General features: G+C 39.3%; 2 protein-coding genes across 6 annotated transcripts in view; one reads left to right on the plus strand and one right to left on the minus strand.

Moving 5' to 3' along the window:
* Positions 1–15704, minus strand: part of afap1l2 (actin filament associated protein 1-like 2) — a 56594-nt gene that overhangs the window by 14631 nt on the left and 26259 nt on the right. For all 5 annotated transcript variants that reach the window (XM_022668972.2, XM_007259269.4, XM_022668971.2 and 2 more), the window contains exons 2-5: positions 14127–14255; positions 12100–12171; positions 8110–8201; positions 266–371 (exon numbers count right to left, since the gene is read on the minus strand). In XM_022668972.2, the coding sequence (XP_022524693.2) occupies positions 266–371; positions 8110–8201; positions 12100–12171; positions 14127–14255 (399 nt within the window). The remainder of the gene's footprint in view (positions 1–265; positions 372–8109; positions 8202–12099; positions 12172–14126; positions 14256–15704) is intronic.
* LOC111192358 (kelch repeat and BTB domain-containing protein 13) lies at positions 4055–5914 on the plus strand. Its single transcript, XM_022668974.2, has one exon. The coding sequence runs from the start codon at positions 4267–4269 to the stop codon at positions 5824–5826; it is 1560 nt and encodes a 519-aa protein (XP_022524695.1). The 5' UTR covers positions 4055–4266; the 3' UTR covers positions 5827–5914.

Genomic DNA, 15704 nt, shown 5'->3' on the forward strand with positions numbered 1-15704 from the left:
GCCAGGAGACAGATAGTATTGCTTCGAATATTTTGTCACCTCCCAACTCAACTAAATTTAAATGAAAAAATATTTGGGAATGCTGCTTTAAAAAGCTAGTATACACATACTAAAATAACCATCACAATTAGTTTGATTTAGATTTGGGCCACTTTTACCTGCTGTGTGAACACAACCTATATGACACTTATTCTGTTGTTTAGAAAGATCTGGAACAGAGTTTTGCACATTCTGTTTTTGAGAGCGGTCCAAGAGGAGGGCTTACCATTGATAGCTGAATCATAGGGCTGAGCTTCCTCGTAGTAACCCTCTGGAGACTCGAGACATGCTGGAGCTGGAGGAAGAGGAAAGGGCTCCCTTGCTATTAAAGGCTAGAGAGAAAGAGAGAAAGATAATTAAGATAACTATCTTAAGATAATTAACAGAAACATCTTATTAACTCTAATGCATGATAAGGTTGTTAAGTTTTTAATATGATCTTAATGATCTGGATTTGAATAAATGCAATCTGCATCATAAACAACAGGTAAATCCCAGGAGCTCCTCCTTTGTGCACCTGTCTTTTCTTTAGGCCTTTCTCAGTGAGGGGGAATTCCTCCACCCTGAATCTGAGCTCCCTCTGACCTCAGCTCTGCGCGGTTCAGACAGGAATTCCACACGTGTTTGCCTGCAGGAGTAATGGTTTTAGCTGGGTGTGGAGTGGTCTAGTGGCTTTCCCAAATCACTCAACTCAAAACATCACTAAATCCCTACATATGATACCCCGTCACACAGTGACGCCGGCCCTGGGGCAAAACACACAGCACTGAGCCTCCTCTATATTAACCACCCACACAGGGAAAACAGGGTGCTGGTTGGCTTGTGAACCATGATGTTGATTTATTTTGATTCTTCCTGAAAGATTACTGATTCACAGAGACTCCTCTTACACTTGATTGAAACCTTATGCTTTCCTGCTCTGCTCAGTCCAGATGCCTATTTGCTGAATGTGACATGGCCAAATGGGTTAGCGAGGTTAACTGGCAGAATAAGTGTCCATTTTAAAACAAAAGCAGGGGAGTGCTAGTAAACAACTGGGCTCAGAGCCTTGGTGAAGACACAGGATGCTGACTGTAAACGAAAGCGAAAGTTTGCTAGGAGTACTACTTTAAAAAAAATAAATAAATCAGCTTTCAGAATGACCGCTAGTGCCTATTACAGCAATAGAACATACCTCTGTGCATTGTTATAAAAGCAGGTTGTCAAACAGTGTTGTAAACCACATAGACAAGCCCATTTGAGACTACACCACAACCTCAGGCAGTTTATTTGCATGATGCTAACTGTTGTGAGCTGCTATTGCTTCTTAGCTATAGTATATTAGACTTGTAACTCTAAATACTTGTACAATTATGGTTGTACACAACAATATAGCAACTATAATTGTTATCTGATTTCGATTCTTTCTCTCCTTCCTCCTTCTTTTTATTTTCACATTTTTTGAGAGATCAACGATTTAGGCTTGTATACAGATTTTGGATATGTGCACTCATTCACCTACTATACTTATTTTCATCACTTGTTTTCTCTTGTGTGGCAATCTTCTGCACTGCCTGAGCACCACACACCATTTTGTATATACTATCTGAGGGCAGATTCCTGAAATTCACTGTAATTCTGACCCAGTCATTTATTTGTGGTTTTCTTTTTATCCCTCATTACTCCTCTTCATTTGTCCTCCTTCCGATTCCCAATCTCCTCTTCGTCTCACAGCCACCAAACTGCATATTCTTTGTGGGCTGATATATGTCCCCACGTTCTGATCCATGGCCATACTGACCCACTCTCATGTATTTGTTGTTTTTTCATCCCTTATTCCTCCTTTTAACTCCCTTTTATTTTAGCACATGCCTAAGCCATAGAGTTTCTTTGTCCTGACAGCCACCAAACTTCATGTACTCCCTCCTTCAGATCAGGTAAATGAGCTTTAATCCACAGTGATACTGACCTGCACTCAACTATTTGTCAATTGTCCATCCCTTTATACTTGTATTTACTCCCAAACTATTTTAGCCACACCCAAAACAAACCGTTTCTTTCTTATGAAAGCTTGCAAACTACTTTTACTCATTTGGGACAGGTTCCAAAGTTCTAGTTCGCAGTAATTTTTTTGATCTGCACTCATCAGTTTGTCATTCTTTTTCTTCCATTTAGATGAGCGACCATTCCATGTTTTCTTTAGGAAATGCTCTTTTTTTTGTTTAACTTGAGCCTCAGTTTGATTTATACTTAACTGTTCCTTTAAGCAGAGAAATAAATGCAGTTGTAAAGATACAGACCTGGAAAACAAGGGCTGGTGGGAAAGGAAAATGAGCAGCCCTACATACAGCACATAAGCTCAGGAGGGTCTCAACAGAGCTAAATGGAAACTATTTTTCTCACACACTCTCATAACTCTGCACCCCCAAGCTCCCTCCTTCCTCCCTCACCCTGTGACACTGTAACAGGCAGAAAATACACTGGGAGGTAAGAAAAGCAGCTTATGAGTGCTTCTGCATCTGCCAGTGATTAAAAGAAAAGTGCTAGCAATTGCTTTCTCCTCTTCCTCTCAAACTGATCATGAATTACACAAATACACAAAATTATACAAAGAAACACCCCATGAGTACTTTCTAAAAAATGTTATGTGCAAAAACAATGCATTTTATGACAAACATAATACCTTATAATTATGGTCATAAGCTAGTTTAATAAGTTATATGTACTAACAGTGATATACTTAACATGTTGGAAAATACAAGCATTTGACTTTACAGATTTTTAAGTAGATATTTTAGAGTTTATATTTTACAGTTTCTGTTAATAATGCTTTATGCACATACTAATATAAGGCATTATAAAACCATTTAGGAAGTATTTAGGGTATTTAAGTGTTATTAAACAGTACAGTACTTCACAGTAAAGACAGAATACCACTATTATCACAATTATCCCAAAGTATTAAAAATTATATTAACATTATTGTGTCCAATACGTTCAGCACACACCTACACCATACCCAACCTAAACACAAATTCTGAACCTCAATCCTCTTGACTTTGTCCAAACACTCAGCAACCCCTTTTCTCTCATCACCACAGAAACCCATAATGTGGAGGAAGCAGATCAGAAGGCAGGCATAAATAAGGAGAGCGCCAGTCTTCAAGAAAGGAAAAAAAAGGATAAAAAGAAAAAAAAAAAGACAAGTGGGAATGAGACCAAATGAACACCCAGAACATGGAAAATCCCTGGTTCCCATGCCAAGAATCCAGCTCAGTGAAAACATGGGCGGCCCGGGCCTAAACAGTGCTGGGGTACAGAGGGTAGAGGGGGAAATAATCAGCACTCTTAATAGACTTATTACTGCTGTCACCACCTCCTGATCATCCTCTGAACTCACTCTGAAACTCTACTGACCTACTGTAGAACCTGAGATACAGTCGTAGTGACGTTCGCATTTCATCATAATCTTTTATCTGTGATAAACTTTACAGCTGAGTAACCTGCTAAATTATACAGTGCATTTATTTATTTATTATAAATACAGTTACTGATTGCAGTGGGGTTAAATTTGCTGTTCTGCCACAATTACACCATCAAATGTGATTAATTATTAATCAAACAAACTTTTTCAGTGTTTAAATATGAGTTATGTAATATGGTTAAGAATTTACATGTAATTTTGAGTCTATGTTCCTTATTTACTAATAAAATCATACCAACCAATTTTGATTGAAAATTTTATTTTGGCAACCACTGAAAGAAAAAAAAAAACACAATTGTTCAACTTAGAGTACTTTCTGAATAACAGCAAAAAAATCTTATGTTACTTCTTCTGTTTATGGTTTACAAAACTATTGACTGACTGCCCTAAACATAACCCATAAAGTGTCCATGCCAACTCTAAATTATATCTAAGCCTATCTAAATTGCAATAATAATAATAAAGAATCACAACTAAAAGTTGAAAGCCCTTTTTAGTCTCAATCTGGTTTTGGAAAATTGACCCTTAGAACAACATTATGCACTATTTTTATATTTATAAGATTAGACTCTTTCTGACTGCAGCCAACACACTCCCTTTCCTGACTGACTCTGGTGACCGGCCTCGTTGCTATCTTTAGGGTGGCTCTATTTTCAGAAACAGGAGAGGAGTGTGTCTGAAGCACCACAGTACCACTGACACGCTTATGTTTAGCGTCAAGCTCGGACAAAAACAATAATTATCTGGACCTCCTTTCAGGCCACATGGTCAGCGTGGATGAATTACTAGGTGGACAAAGACCAGCTGGAGGTGTTATGGAGCCTCCCAGCAACCTGGAGCTGGACAGGAGTCCTAAGGCCCAGTCTGAAGCGTCTGGGTTGGAAGAGGGACTGGGGGCTGCAGACTGCTTGAGGGTAAGGGTGGAAAGTAGTGTGTTTACTGTGGATAAAGCTTTGCTGAGCCAGAATTCAGAGTACTTCCGCGCTCTTTTCCGCTCTGGGATGAGGGAGAGCCATCAGAATGAGCTTCATTTGCAGGGGGGTCTGAAGGCGAGGGGGTTCCTAATCGCTTTGGCGATCTCCAGAGGCGAACAGCCAAGTATGAGCGATCCAGATGAGATTGTGGAGGCTGCAGAATGTGCTGCGTTTCTTCAAGTGGAGGCCTTGATCCAGCACCTTATAGACATCCTAGACACGGACAACTGTTTCCTTCTGTACCATACGGCGGCTGTGTTTGGCTTATGGAGGTTGTTCCATAGTGCAGCACTGTTCATCCGTGATGCCTTCCATGACCTGCAGGAAGCAGCAGACTTTCTTCCAGAGGAGATGCTTTGCTATGTGGAGTCACTTTCACCTGCTTCTTTTATTGCTCTAGGGACCCACACTCCTTCTATGAAGATTCTGCAGGATTCCTTCAGGACAGTGTGGTCCCTGAATGAAGAGGAAGGTGAGTGGAGGTTCCTGACTGACCTGCCCGTAGATGCCAGCACCTCCATGGCTGGGGTGGCTGTGGTGGACAACAGGCTGTATGTGGTGGGAGGCGTGCGAGGGGTTAGCATGGAGACAGTAGACTTCAGCTTCTGCTATGATGTCCTCAGCAACTCCTGGAGCATGTTTGATGGGCCTCAGCAGCCCAGGTACAACTTTACTCTTGTGGGTCACGAAGGACATTTGTATGCCTTTGGTGGTGAGTACGACAAGAGGATCATTTCTTCTTCAGAAGTTTGTGACGTGTCTACTCATGAGTGGACTTTTGTAAAGCATGCTCCTCGCCCGGTGGCAGGTGCGGCGAGCACAGTCGCACGCCGGAGGATCTTTGTGTGTTTCTGGAAGCCTCCCGACACTACGGATATCTACGAATACGTTCCTGTAAAGGATGAATGGATCTTGATCACCACTATGATACGGCCTCAGAGTTACGGACACTGCATGGTCGCACATGGAGACAAGTTATATGTAATGAGGAATGGTCCTTCTGATGACTTCTTGCGCTGCCTTATAGACTGCTACAACATCACCACTGGCCAGTGGATGTCCTTACCGGGACACTATGTTAACAGCAAGGGGGCGCTCTTCACAGCTATGGTGCGAGGGGACTCAGCATTCACAGTGAACCGCAGTCTAACTCTGGAATACCAAATCTGCAAAGATAAATGGAAACCTCAAAGGCAGATGACAGGATTCCCAAAAAATGGGTCACTTTGGACCTGCATACTCAGACTTCCTAGAATTACAGATTCAGATGTAGTAAACAGTGTCGATGGATTACTAGAAACTGCTACAGATGATGAGAATGAGGAGGAGAAGATAGAGGTTAACCCTTAGCATTTTGCTCTACACTGATATGCCAAGAGCTATGGGAATGCAGTATGTAAATTGATCATGAAGTGCTACCTCAGGTGGATGGTGTAGGAACATCCACACCTGTTAGTAAGAGTGATCAATTTCGAGGCAAATGGGTGCCAGGTGGAAGGGTCATTCCATGTACAGGCATTTAACATTCCCCGATCCACAGTGTTTGGTGTATACCAGGAAAACATAATAGAAGGCATTACTAACCACAGTGGACAGTGCAATGGATATTAATCATTGTGATCATTGGCATCTGGCTTAATTTGTCCATGCAAACTGACCAGCGGCACCCACATAAGGCACTGAATTACTGCAAAAGTCATGTGATAATATACTATTTCCTGTCCCATGATATGTGGCATGTCACTGTAATTATTATAATTTTTTTTGTTTTTTTACTGTAATTCGATTTGGTTTGCATTCTGTTTTGACAAGTTCTAGTTCTACCTTTTCATCCATATGTTTTCTGTTTCTTAGTTTCAATTATAAGAAATTATGAAAATATGGTCATTGACTGTACAAACAATTATTTTTATATGAAACTTATTTCATAACTTATTTAAAGTGCATTGCTTGATCAAGCTTATATCGTTATAAACACTTAAATGCCTCTTACTTTACAAAATGAATAAACATATTTAGTTTTTTTTTTTGTCTTTAATAGCTCTGTGTTTCTGGTGGGCCACTGTTAAAGAAATGTATGGTGTGCTACGACCTGCTAATACTAGAGATGTGAACCTCTGGTTGGAATAAGGCACAAAAGTAACAAAACAAAACTGTATCCAAAAGAATAAAAGACCAATTCTAAAGAATTATTTTTATTTTGGTGATTAGTAAGAGGCTGTAAGAAATAATAGACTGACGAGAGTCCAAGTATCTCACTTTATTATTTTCTCACTCACACATACGCACGCACGACAGCTCTACACATCAGCAGTGTCTACCAAACTGCTGCTGCAGCTGTTTTTAATCACTGGCTGCACCCTGTGGATCTGTGGATGGGTCTGGAGTTCAAAGCCTTCTCACTAGGCTCTACTAATTCTCTCCATCCTCCTGTCGGTCTGTACTCCCCACTACAAACCATCAGAGCACACAGGGGCAACCACAGGAGCTACTCTCAGTCACAACACCTACACACATTTGCTTAGTGTTCACACACACACCCACACACTTGTTTTCTTCACTTTAAATGAAGATTAATACCTTGGCTCTAAAGGTGATTACAGCATCTATAAAAAGCAGGATTTATTAGGGATTTTAGATCTGCTAATGGGAATTTACGGTCATTCATAGGCTCTGTAAAACACAGACATGGCTGTTTTACCAAGCGTGAGAAACACACTCATTTGGCTACCACCGAAGCTAAAACCCACATTAAACAAACAGCAGATAGCACAGGCATAAGCCAAGAAGCTGATTTCACAATGTATGAGAGAAGGAGCTGATTTAAATATCGATAAAAAAGTGGCCAATAATACAATTCAAAATTAAATAGATACAGGGACAGAAAGTTTCAGATGTTTCTGGAGAAATATAGGTTTAGGTATAGATCATAGTGCTGTCAACATTAACATTTTAACCCACACAATTAATCTAGAAACTTTAATTAATCATTTGACTGTCCTTCTTTAATGCAGGTGTGCTGTTTTACGTATTAGCTGTTTTAACTAGCTAACAAACATAGTGTGGCTACTCTCAAGTTCAGAATGGATATAACTTTTTATTGTTATTGAAATATAGTTTAAATCTAAAGGCTAAATAAAGCTGTGTGGTAGTTTTTAGCAGTAAAATTCAACTGTCTTTTAAACATAGTTCACAAAAGACGATCAGTGTTCAAATTTAAAATGATACAATTGAATTACATTTTTTTTTAACTTTTATAAAAATGTTCAGTGTGCTATGACTCAGAATTGATCACAGAAATTGTGCAATTTTTTTTTGACTGAAAGCCCTAACTGATTTGAGCTATATCCTGTAGGTAGTAGCAAATACCAATATATTTTCATATTACTGATCATATTTTGCATACAGTATGTACTTCTAATGAGACTTTTCCTCACTAAATATATAATTAAATGAGGCTGTAGTAAACTAGCTCATTTCTTCTCACTCTCAGTCCAGTGGGCGTGTGCTGAATCTGGGTTAGGTGTGTCTGTCTGTTTCCACATGTTTGTCCCAGATTCTAGAAGGATTGCTGTTTGTAATGATTACTAAGTTCCACTGTAGGGCAGCTGTAACGAGGCTGGTATCACTCACTGTTCTGGGTGGAGGAAGCTCTGGTAGACTCTTCTGTGGGGCACAGACATGCTTTCCTGATCTTCCATTGGCCTCTGCTTCCGCTCTGTGGTCTGATTGACGTTGTGTTTTACACACAGTACGATAAGAGAGGACAAAAGAAAACAAACAAACTGGGTGTCAAAGGCTGCCAGGAATGACACCAGTCAATAAACTGACAACAGAAACTCATAGCAAAAACATATATTACTAGGAAATTACAGAAACAGGATAAGCAGGTGTACTATACATTCTATACATTTCACAAAAGTTTAAAATGGTAATTGAAAATGAATTATGTAATGAATTATTTTACCCCAGTTTCTTCCAAATATGGCATTACTAGCAATGCACCTCTTTTCAACATGTGGCTGATCCCTAATCAGCCAGCACTAGATCCCCAGCTCTGATACATCAGCCAACAGATGCCTGTGTTGACAAATATCACACCAGGAGTTGTAGCTCCCACAAAAACTCTCCACTTATTGTGGAAATTGAAGGTTTTGAAGTGCCTTATGCACAGTACTACATATACACACATCATTACCCACAAAACGTACGTCATATCTGCTTTGTCAATGCAATAGAAATGACTGTAGAAAGGGAGAGTGTGAATGAATGCTGCATCTGCTGTACAGTCTGTATAGGCTACAAGTCATCTCCTCTTAATTTACGCAGCCTGTGGCAGTATTTTAAGAGCCAGTGGCCATACTCAAGCACTTCCTATCAGACATTCCTCTCCGACTTCCTCTCCAAATGCTAACATCTGGGTTGCTGTAAGATGAACACCGAACTTGCAGAACAAAGGGCTAAGAGTCAGAGAGGAGTCAAGATGATGGCAGGAGTTTTAGAAATGGAATTTTAGCTGCTTCTAAGTTTCAAAGACCTTTGTCTGTATAACTGAGTGTGCTACTTTACTGGATTTACACAACATTTCGGATTTGCCACCGATGAACTAATACTGTGCAAACATTTGCACAAGAGAAAAACTTTAGATTAAAGTAATGTGTTGCTGCTTCAGTAGACAGAATGTGGACCCACTTTTTAATGGTTCAGGACCACAAAAGGCATTTCTTCTCTTCTCCGTTTTCTTTATTTCTTTTCAGCTCTTGCTGCTCTTTAAAAAGTGGGGTTTTTTTTGCACAATGGTGAGAGCTGTTAATCTGGCTGATCAAAGAGCACTATCGCATCTGATCCACGCATACGTCTTGTGGCTTAGACAGCCGTAATGCGTATGTTAGGTCTAGTTTTCCACAAGTCTCATTCTTCAGTGAAATCTAAACAAAGTAGCTTGGCCTCAGATGGGGGTCTGGCTGCGAGAAGCTGAGGGGAGTTATTGAGAAACAGACAGGAAATGGTGGTGGTGAAGGGGGGGGGGGGGGGGTCCTAACACATATCCCACAACATATCACCTCGCTGAAAATGACACAGGCCAGTGTTAGCAGTGTTAATTTGAAGCTTTCTGAAAACAATTCTTGTTTAATTGACAGACAACAGACACAAGAAACCAAACCACAGTGTTGTGTGTTTATCTCACAGTGCTTTGCAATAGACTGTTTCATAACAGCACACAAGAGAGCTGTTAGGTGTTGAATGATAAACTTTACTCAGTCTGTCTTGTCCTGGTTCTGGCTAGTAACAATGACTTTGATCATTTCAAAAATAATCAAAAATCATAATCATCATAATAAAAAAATAATTCTCTATTAAATACGTCTTGAAGTTATCTGGATGCTAATTTTATTTGCATTGAATATGTATGTGGTTTCTTCTGTGTGTCGCTTGCCTGTTTACATTGACAATTCTAGCCAGACACTGGAGGGCTGGTAATTGAGTATAATATGTGATAATGATGATATGATGATAATATGAATTAATGCAAAATTTAGTTGCTTCTCTGTAATTACTTTGGGTCATTTGCTGAAGTTTAGAGGGTTTATAGAGGAAACAAGTAAGAGTCTGCTGCCTGGACTTCATGTCATTAACCCGCTACTCTCACCTGACACCAGTGCAGGTGTTTGATAGAAAGTTTTTTTTTTTGTATGATTTACTGTCTCCCCTCCCCTCAGCCTGACTTTTAGCATTTACAGACTAAAATATCTTCGAACACAAAAAAAACAGCTAAAAGTTACTAGTTTACACAGTAAGTGACCCAAGATGGAGCAGGCTAGCATCCTGGTGTACTTTCACGTGAATCCTCCGCAGGTATGCTGGCTTTACTCACACACAGCATTTTAAAACTCAAACCAACAGGTAATGCTCTTTGCACACTCCTGAGACTGGAGCTGTTGTGAAGCGCTGTGTACGCTGTGAAACTGAAATCTGGATTGGTACAGTTTCTTATGTTAAAGGGGACATGAAACACTTCAAGTATTTCGTTTAATTCACAAGATGTATTTTCACTCTAACAAATTTTATAAGTTTAACAGTTGTCAGTGAAGCGGAATTAAAATAATAAGCAATCTAAATGTCATTTTTTTAAGTAAGGGCAGCGCCATCTTGTCCCAGCGCTGAAAGTGACATCACAAGGTTGGTTCTCGCACGCCTCACTACTATGATCTATGAGAATACTGTAATTTAGCTCCTCAATAAATAATAAAATCCAAACCAAAACTCAATGCAGAGCGGGGGGGCACTTTTGTATTGCCCCTGTGTGTAGTAATACTGGGAGTAGTGAATTTTAATAGGGTGAGGAATGAGAAATATTTACTTTCACTTTCATACCTTCAGCGGGGCTCGCAGCGCTGAAGCGTGAGAATCCTCCGGTTAGCTGCTAGGGGTTAGTGGCGAGCACTTTCTAGACCAGGACTATGTGAAGGAGAGGGGTTTGAGTCAGGAGCATTAGCGCCGGATAAATAAGCTGAAGTCCGAGGCTTTTTTCCTCCGTTTTTTATTTTTCCTCTGATCAGCTGGAATGTACAGACCGTCCGACTGATAGTAACGTTACTATGAGAGCAGCAGCTGTGAGCCGCACCAGCCAAACAACACGCCCACCCAGCAGAGCAGCGAGAGGTACCGTTACCGAAAATCTAGATAAAATGACAATTTAAAGATAACATAGCTAGCGTTAGCTACTTAGCTAGCTATCTTATTCTAGCTAGCCAACGCTAGCTAACTAGCTAACACTAACTAGATGAAGCTAAGTAACCCAGTAAGCATTCTAACTTCTAAACTGAATGGTTTATCAACCAAACAGCGCCTGGATGTTTCAATATCCACTTAAATCATGTTCGTTTCATTCAGTCTTAATGAACTCTGGACTTTGCATGTTAAATAGCTAAATGTATATAAAATAGCTGGTTAACTGAATGGTAGTACCTGCTGTGGACGCGCTGCAGGGTTCTGCACGGACCTCCCATAGAGAGAGAATAAACACTCCCAAAACGTCTCGCTCTCAGAAAAGCATCTGAAAAGTCCTGCTCAGGTTTATACAGGAAAGATCTCTGAGTAAATGCTCCATGTTAGCCTAGTTCAGCTTCGTCTTCATCCATAATCTCGACAAACAATACGCTCTTTTCCTCTAGCTATATGCCTGGGATCTTAAACCAACCAACCTCGTGACGTCACCAGTGCTGCACGGACAACATGGCGGCGCCCTAGCTCAAACATAACAAACATAAATATATTATAATTTAGTGTGTAAACATTTTATATAAAAAAATCCCCCCCAAATAAATTCCATTATATTTAATACCTTAGAAAACTTGTACAAACTGAAATGTTTCATGTCCCCTTTAAGGTTAAAGCTGGTTTACAGACTGGTATGCAGATTATCCAAGTCTGGCCGATGTACGATATGTTAATTACGCCAATATTTGACCGGATACTGATACTGGATCTCTACTTCAGATTTCACTTACAAGATAACACCTCACAACTTACACACAAAGTGTGTGCATGCCCAAATTGTCTCCTGAGGTCTTTTTAAAATACTAAATTTGTGTCCAAGCCACGTGTACTTGATGCACTCACCTCTGTCTGGTTTGTCCTGGTTCTGTCCAGTGACGATGACTTTGTTCATGTAGATGTATTCTTCATCTCCTCCTTAAAAACAGAAAAAAGGTAAGAGAATGTAAAATCAACATAAATTAGATGCACAAACACGGTTCGTTACTCTTTTCTTATCGCAACCTAAATATACACATACTAAATCATGGATAAAATCATGATTTTGTTTTTTAATTGCTGTTACTTAACTGTATCTTTTGGAAGGGGACAAAAATATGGTGCAGTGTGGTTTCCACTTGGTAGACTAGACTATATATATATATTTTTTACTTTATTACAGTATTTCAGGATAGTTTTGACGAGCTTTTTTAAAATAGAATATTGTAATGTGCTGAGTTGACGTGAGCACACTTGCCAGTGACACCTGATAAAACATGCCAAAACATGCACTACAAAAGACTTATTTCATCTGAAGGTGTCTAAAATATGTGTCTGTCAAATATATCTTCTCTGTTGCCATTTATTTTATGTTTAAAATATTAAACACACACACACACATATATATATATATATATATATATATATATATATATATATATATATATATATATATTCTTCATTCATCTCTTCCAGCGTACAGTGGATTTTAGTGAGACAGAAAAACAGACAGGGTTCTGTTCCACAGTGGAGCCTGACAGCAACTCCAGGGCCTCCACCCACTATACACTTCAAAGCCAGGCCGGTGGGGGACACAAAGGGTCATATTTTTTTTTACAGTAAAAAAATTCTGCTACAATCCGTGCCTGCAGGGGACTGGGCTTTATTGGCTGAGTTTAAAGGAACTGTCACACAGTATTTAGAGCTTTTAGAGATTCAGAATTCTGTGAAACTGTACACAGTATAATGGGAAAGATGTTACGATCTGCACTAATGTAGAGCCCGGTAGCCTGCTGGCTACCAACATATTCAAGTGTCAAATGTGGGGCACAAAGCTTTGATATGGTTATGAAGGGAGAAATAATAGCATTCAAAAAACTGCAATGTGCTGTATGGGTACAGTGAAAACAGATTGGGATTTGGAGGATGGAAATGAAGGATATTTATAAGCTGCTACTCAAAGGAAGTGAGTGTCCCTAGAGGATAAAAACAGCCTTGGAAAATGATACAGTATGGAGCCAGAGGAAGAAGTACAAAAGCCCAACACCAGAACACAGAATTTACTGCCATGTCTGTATGAAAAAATAAAACATATGACCAACAGCTACTTGGTTTTGTATTGAACAGGACTGAGACACAGAGGTTGCATGACAACACTGCACAAAACAATCACTCACTATGAAAGGATATAGCGGGAATGAATAAACAGAAGTATATGGTATGCAATAAGTGGGGTGCAATAAGCATGTAGAGGCACTTTTGCACTAAATAGTACTTGAAACTTATGGTTCCAACAAAGCCAGGTAGGGACCAAAACTTAAAACGTAAACCTTGCAGAGCATTGATACTCCATGTGATGAAAAAGGCCAAAAAAACATGAAAATCTAGTCAGTCCTTCAGTAGTCTCTGTTGTTACTGTGCCATTTCAGGGTGGAGCAATGGTAGTGAAACACTTCCACACCTTCCTTGTTTAGTCTTAACCAAAATAGCATGTATGAACAGTACTGTGAACCACAGTCTGCACCAAAACCGGGTCTATAACTGATAAAAGAAATCTGTGGTGATCACAGTGGTTATCTGGAAAAGCAACTTGTTGAACCAACAACATTCTGCGAACATGTCAGTGTGAAGTATAGAGAGACGCAGCTCATGTAGGTGATGGCAGGTCATAGCACTGATCTTTAGTCTGCAGTATGTTTAATAAAGAGATACAAATGGTTTTTGAACAGTGCAATAGAAAAACCATAGAATAACCACTATAGTTCCAAAGACAACTATGTTTTGTAAAAGAATAGAGTCTCAAATGACTCAAAAAAGCCTTATTTAATATATAATATGCATATTTGTGTGCAGATGTTGTTTTTGGATATGTCTTATGATGGTTGATGTTTTACCATTTGAGGATTTGTAAGACTGCAGCAGGTCAGTGAGAAGGCTCTTCTGAACACTGGCATTTCCACTCAGGTATTCTCCATCCAGGATTTTCAGAAAACGCTGCAGCTCCTCCAGCAGCTGCTCCAGCACTACAAGGACACACAAAACAAAGCACAGGGTGAGTACCAGCATGCTGTACACAGAAATACTTTCAGATATAAAAAAGCGCTATAGTGTAATGCAGTCGAGTTATGTAATGTCCAAACCTCCACCCTCCTAGCTGATATGTACATTCCCTGCTTGCCACCACCACTGTCTGTGATGAGTCTGCACACCCTACACCCTCCCTTGTTTGTATCCTCCCCATCCATCATGACTCCTACACTTCAGTACTGGATTTTCAGCAAAGGGGCCCAGCCTTCTAGCACAAAACAGTAGCCTCCTACATCAAGTCCAAGTTCTTTCCATGGGGATCTTAGAGAGAAGTACACAACTAAAGAACAACAAACACAGATGTGCGTTCGTTTTTCAAACCACAACTAAAACCAAATTAAGTTTCAGTTTAATTGAATACAACTTAAAAGATATTGGGCTAATACACTGATTAGCAATACAATTACCCCCACCTGTCTAATATTGAGTAATAGTATTTAATTTCTAATCAAAACAGAATATAGATTATTTTTTGTTTTTCAGTGTGAATCTTCTTGAGAGACTTACTCTATTTTTTCCCCAAACAAATAAGAGCTAGTTTTCCCCCCACACACCTTCAAAATTTAGCTTAAAATATAACTAAACTTTAACCCAAGTTTTTCTAAGTAAATTCAATAATATTGAGGACTGGAACAGCAGTTTAAGCAATTTGTTTTTTTATTTCATGCTAAGGCCTAGATTAGATTTTCACACTTTCAGTCAGATCACAGTTTAAGAATGGACATAACCACCTGTGAATTTTTGAAGATCAGAAGCAAGAGCAGATTGTCTCGATTGTCTTCCCTTTCTCAAATAAAACAGCATTGTTTTCGTGTTATACATTATTATTTCCTTTACTTTTTACTCCTTTTTAAATGTTTTTCATAGTAGAAGTATTTTCTTGCATTTTCATTTGATATGTATGTATGAATGCATTTAATCTGATCTGCTCAAAACTATCTACTGAAAAGTACTCTACCCCTTAATCTGTAGTTTTATTACTTAACAAGTAATCTTTACGTAGAGTGCCAGAGGATTATATTTTGGGGCTAAATGAACTGACGTATGCCACTGACAAACAGGTTACAGCTTACAAACAGGGTTATGGGCCAGTTTGATTTAAAAAAATGAAATAATAGGGTGGTCTCTGACTTCTGCACATTACTAATGATTTGATCTCTGTTTTACCATATGATCAATATGTTCTATACAACTCATTTCCTTTTGTGTGCAATAGTTCATGTCAGCCAGCTCATGTCCTTCAGCATCAAGTATTTTATAATTTAGACTACAGCATTGGTCTGACATCTTATCACATTTCCAAGGTCTTTCGTATAGTTAGGTTATGCTGTACTGTGTTGTTGCTATGTCTCTTTGAAGCTGAGGGGGCGTGAACTGTAGGTCAG

Source organism: Astyanax mexicanus, chromosome 15 (assembly GCF_023375975.1).
Source record: "Astyanax mexicanus isolate ESR-SI-001 chromosome 15, AstMex3_surface, whole genome shotgun sequence".
Taxonomy (NCBI): domain Eukaryota; kingdom Metazoa; phylum Chordata; class Actinopteri; order Characiformes; family Acestrorhamphidae; genus Astyanax; species Astyanax mexicanus.

What these genes read in the sequence shown, in the direction of transcription:
- LOC111192358 (XM_022668974.2), top strand. Translation starts at nt 4,267, where the DNA reads ATGGTCAGCGTGGATGAATTACTAGGTGGACAAAGACCAGCTGGAGGT.